General features: G+C 39.2%; 1 protein-coding gene across 2 annotated transcripts in view; it reads right to left on the reverse strand.

Annotated features, from left to right (window-relative positions):
• The window catches only part of ETV4 (ETS variant 4), a 63,757-nt gene extending 59,191 nt beyond the window's left edge, over positions 1-4,566 (reverse strand). For both annotated transcript variants that reach the window (XM_018573229.1, XM_018573231.1), the window contains exons 1-2: positions 4,480-4,566; positions 3,494-3,541 (exon numbers count right to left, since the gene is read on the reverse strand). In XM_018573229.1, coding sequence (XP_018428731.1) covers positions 3,494-3,541; positions 4,480-4,534 — 103 coding nt within the window. In that variant the 5' untranslated portion in view covers positions 4,535-4,566. The remainder of the gene's footprint in view (positions 1-3,493; positions 3,542-4,479) is intronic.
• Between the last annotated feature and the right edge of the window lie 149 nt (positions 4,567-4,715).

Genomic DNA, 4,715 nt, shown 5'->3' on the forward strand with positions numbered 1-4,715 from the left:
AGTAATAATTCTGCGTATTATGGTGCATATGTTTGAGCATTTGTGTCATAACGTGCACATTACAATGCTTCAAAATGCATATTACTTGCCATCCTATTGTTTTCAATGGTTCTGGGTCACCTATTTGCATTATGTTACGACATACAGAATAGTTTGTCAGTGGGTTTTTTTCATCTGTCAACATGTGTCATGTCATAGAAGTCAATTTTCATGGGCTGCAAATGCATGGTTACGGAGCCCCACCCCTAGCAATAGACCATGCCCTCTTGGCCTAGCGACATGTGGGAATTATCAGTCTCTTCTCACATCTCCCTAGATGCCAAGAAAACGCACAATGAAAACCCACATATTAAAATGCATGAAGAGAACTCAAAACAATTTGCATAGGTGTGAAGCCAGCCTCACTGAAAATGATTCTTAGGTTAGTATATTTGAATTATGTGAGTATGTAAACAAAAATCTATTATTCAGCATATTTGGCATCTTATGTCACTGTATACAGTTTCTTACCGGGACATCCTTCAGATAAACTCACTTCCTGTTTTAGACTGACAATACTAAAATGCTGCCTTGCAATGAACAGAAGTGTTGTCAGCCCGCCTTGCACACTAATTCAGTTCACCTTCGGGCTTCGCCTATGCAGCCCAAACAGCAAAGAAACGAGAAGGGATTGCAGACAATGCTGCTGCAAATCGCAATGCAGCACCTTAGCACTAGCAACTTGCAATAAAAAAAAGTGTTGTTGCTGGCAGGATCTCCAGGTAGGAAACCTTGAAACAGGTTAAAGAAAAATGATATGCTTAGTAATAAAACTGTATACAGTGAGGCATGATGTCAAGCACAACAATCCTAAATAAATCCAAGCTCCACCAGCATTCTGCAGCACTTCCCTTCCTCTATCCAAGGTGATTAAAGGAGGCAAAGAGCTACAGAATGGTGCTGGAGCCTGTCTGATACTCGGGATGGCCTTCCCTGTGCACAGCCTGCCCCTGGAAGATACACACTGGGATGTTCTGTCCTGCAGATCCTACATTGATAGGTCATTATCCTCTAGCAGGTCACTTTTGGACAGCACTGGTTGTGGGATATACACTGTTCTTTAGTGGAATTGACACAGCAGTGATTAAAAAAAAAACATTTTTTTTTAAATAATAATAATAAAATATACGGTAATGTTGTTTATTTAAAGACCTTTGGTTGCAGTTTGTAGGGACTGCGGGTTCCTTCAAACCAGATGCATTGGGCTATGCTGGGCATCTTCGCCCAGCGGTGACCCAACACAGACACCAGCACTTATTATATTTAAGGTCCATCTCAAGTTAAAAGCAAACTACGTTTGCAGTGGGGCTACCCTTGCTCATTTTTTTTCTTGTGGACCTTTGTAAAGGACTTACTTACCAAATCCCCAACACCCGAAGGTTCCAAGCCCAGCACTCACAGACTCTTCACCCCATGCTCTGGCAGTCTGAGGCCCACTGATGTAATTGAGTCTAATGCAGAGCCCTTCATTATATATGAAGTTTGCAAGGGACAGTCCATGAGCCAGAGTATAGGGGAAAGAGGTGAGTGACGACTGCCGGGGTAGTGGGGGGAAATCAGGCAAGTAAAAGTCCTTTACACAGGTCCACTAGACAAAAATTAACAATTAACCCTTACAGTGCAAGGGTAGCCCCACTGCAAGGAGAGGATTTTTGTTTTTTTACCCAGAGCCAAGCTTTAATATATCGGTTACCTTTTTTTTCACGGATACTGAGACGTTTCCCACATTTTATTATGTTAAATAAACTTCAATAGTGACTTTGGGTTTACATACATTTGGGTTTTTGTAATTAGCAATATTGTATCTTCCCTTTAAGGTTAGCAGCTTCTACTTTTAACTGCACATCCACTTGACCTCAGTCAGATGACCATTTCCGTATATAGTGAACGTTGCATGACACTCTAAACAGAGGGGCACAACAATAAAGCAATCTGTCTGAAGATATCATATAGAAATGGAGTGAAATATTTAAAATATGAATCAGTCAAACATACAAACAAGTCCACTGTCCAAACTCTACAAACTAACCAGGCCCTACTGAATACCAGGGTACACAGAGTTGCCTTGAAAGCTCACATTTTGTAATTTTCAAAGCAGCAATAATGTTCAAAACCGTTATTTACCTTAGAAAATCAATAAAGTTAATCCATGGAAAAACTGCACGGAAAAGCAGTCAAACACAGTGATCAAGAGAAGAAAATTTTAGAACAAACCACTGCAGTAATGATGCAATAGGATAAGCAGGCATTCAGCCGCTTCACAAGATTAACAACATCTTGGATGATAAATAAAACAAACAAAACAAAAAAAAAACAAAAAACACACAAACACTGGAGGTGACCAATAGCTCAACAAAGGCTACACAACATCCTAAAATACAGCCCATCTTACAACAGCACAGAATTACATTTTCATGGGCATGGAACCCTTTTGGTCATTTCCTGTGTTAATGTACACCATATGTTATGGTGCGATTATTGTCAGATATGTACCATCAAAAAAACGGATCGCATACCAACATGAAACGTCCAGGTCATCTGACACAAATATTTTGATGCAAGCTTGAGTCATCAGAAATCTACTGTATGTTAATAGGACCATTCCCAGACTTTTGATAAGATCAGTTTACCATCAACACCGAATAACAAAAATGCATGAATGTGCTTGAAATTCAAGAAGCAGGAGCTATCTGCATTGGCCCTGAGCCCCCAGCACTTCTTAACCTTTCTGGATTGGAAGCTGGTGGTTGCAAGAGCTTTAAAAGAGCAGTTCCAGTCATTACCAAGTCCTGCAATTTTTGCAGTGTTGCAGGATTGGTTAGTGCTATATGAATAAATGATAATTCCTTTCAAGCCAGCAAGAAAATAACCTTACAGACTACACAAAACTACATCTAACATGCCATTTGCTTCCAGCTAATTAGGCTCCAAGGGATTGACTTCCCTTTCAAACTAATGTTAGGGGGAGAAAAACAAATCAAGATACACAACCTAGAAACTGCATTGAAAAAAATTGCAGAATACAATAGTAGTAATATACACAAGACTTGCAGAACCAGTACGTAGCAGCTAAACAGCGATGCATGGAAAGAAGACAAAAAAAAAAGACTCAAAAGTGGGGGGAGGGAGTGGGCCAGAGCCAGATCTTTTTCATAAGCAAATACACAGCACAATTGTTTTATTCATAATCCCAAAGTTAAACAAGTTGCAAAATGTTGGCAGAAAATAAAAATATTGCTCATCTCATCTGTGGAAAGGGCTAAAATAAATACAGAGAGAGGAGAAATAAATACAGATGTGCCGACCATAGTGTGCTTTGGGTGTTCCATGTATCCCTTATAGGACGACTTGTTACTTCCCCAGTCAGAGCTGAAAGATTGAAAGGTGTGTGTGGGGGTGTGTGGGTGGGGGGGGGGGTGTGTGTGTGTGTGTAAAATTAGGGGTTAAAGCTTACCTTCTGTTAGCCAGGCTTCCTGGAATTGGCTTAAATCCTGGAAGAGATCTGAAAAAAGAGAAGACTATGTGAATCTATAGCTTATTAATCAAACAATACACAATTATTTTATCAATGCATTTTTAGGTCTCATTTGTTGTTAAACACATTTGGAACTAAGGCTACAGAGGCATCATCTTGCCCCTCTCTATTTGATTGTAAGCTCTTGTGGCCAAGGCCTTATTACCCCCCCGTATTGAAATATATTGTATTTGTACAGTCTCCTCCCTTTACTTTGTAAAGTGCCACACTAACTGTTGGCATTATATAAACCCTGTATAATAATACTATTGCAAACTGCATGCACCTCAGATAACGTATAGCTTGACAGGCAAGCACAATATCACCATTAAATAAGCTTAAGATATATCATCCCTCCATGTCTCCTAAACAGTAGTGAATATAAGGATGGTCCACTGTGCAGATGGAGCTGGGAAATCCACTGTGGGAATGTTCAAGGCAAACTCAAATCCTGAAAACCCATTTCTCAGATTGTTACGAAAACAGCTGACTTTTAAAATTATGTTGCATCAAAAATACAAAGAGAAAAAAAAGGGGGAAGATGGAAGGAGATCAGGACTGCCGTCCCTTAAATTAAACTATAAGAAACAAAGTTAAAATACATTTATAATGTACTGCTTTGCTCGCAATGCAAACACAACAGGCACTTCAAATACTACTATAAAAGTGAACACAATTATACACAATTATGTATACATACACACACCTATGTATCACCAACAGCTTGCATGGCGCTTTACAATATCAATACAACAGGGTTACAAGCGCCCTGCGTATGAGAGCTTACAATCAAAAAGGGAATTTGAACATATCCAAGGCTCCATGACCTACAGGAATCTTCTTAGCACAATAGGCAGGCAAGTAAACATATTATCCTGTATGTACTTGTGACTGAAGAGAACAAAAAAAAAAAAGTCTAATGTTACCTTCTGATTCTTGCGGCGGTAGATCTGCATCCATTAATTTTCTCTTGCCACCCATGTAGTATCTGTCTACGTCTCCATGCCTTTGAGGATTCTACCAAAAATAAAACTTGAAATGTCACCATAAAAGTGCACTGATCACAGCGTAATGTGTAATCTCTAAAAACGCAGGAAAGAAAACAAAAGGTTCAGAAAAAAATGTGCAAAAAAAAAATACAGCGTATATATATATATATATA

This window comes from Nanorana parkeri, unplaced genomic scaffold (assembly GCF_000935625.1).
Source record: "Nanorana parkeri isolate BGI_ZX_2015 unplaced genomic scaffold, ASM93562v1 scaffold2283, whole genome shotgun sequence".
NCBI classification, from domain to species: domain Eukaryota; kingdom Metazoa; phylum Chordata; class Amphibia; order Anura; family Dicroglossidae; genus Nanorana; species Nanorana parkeri.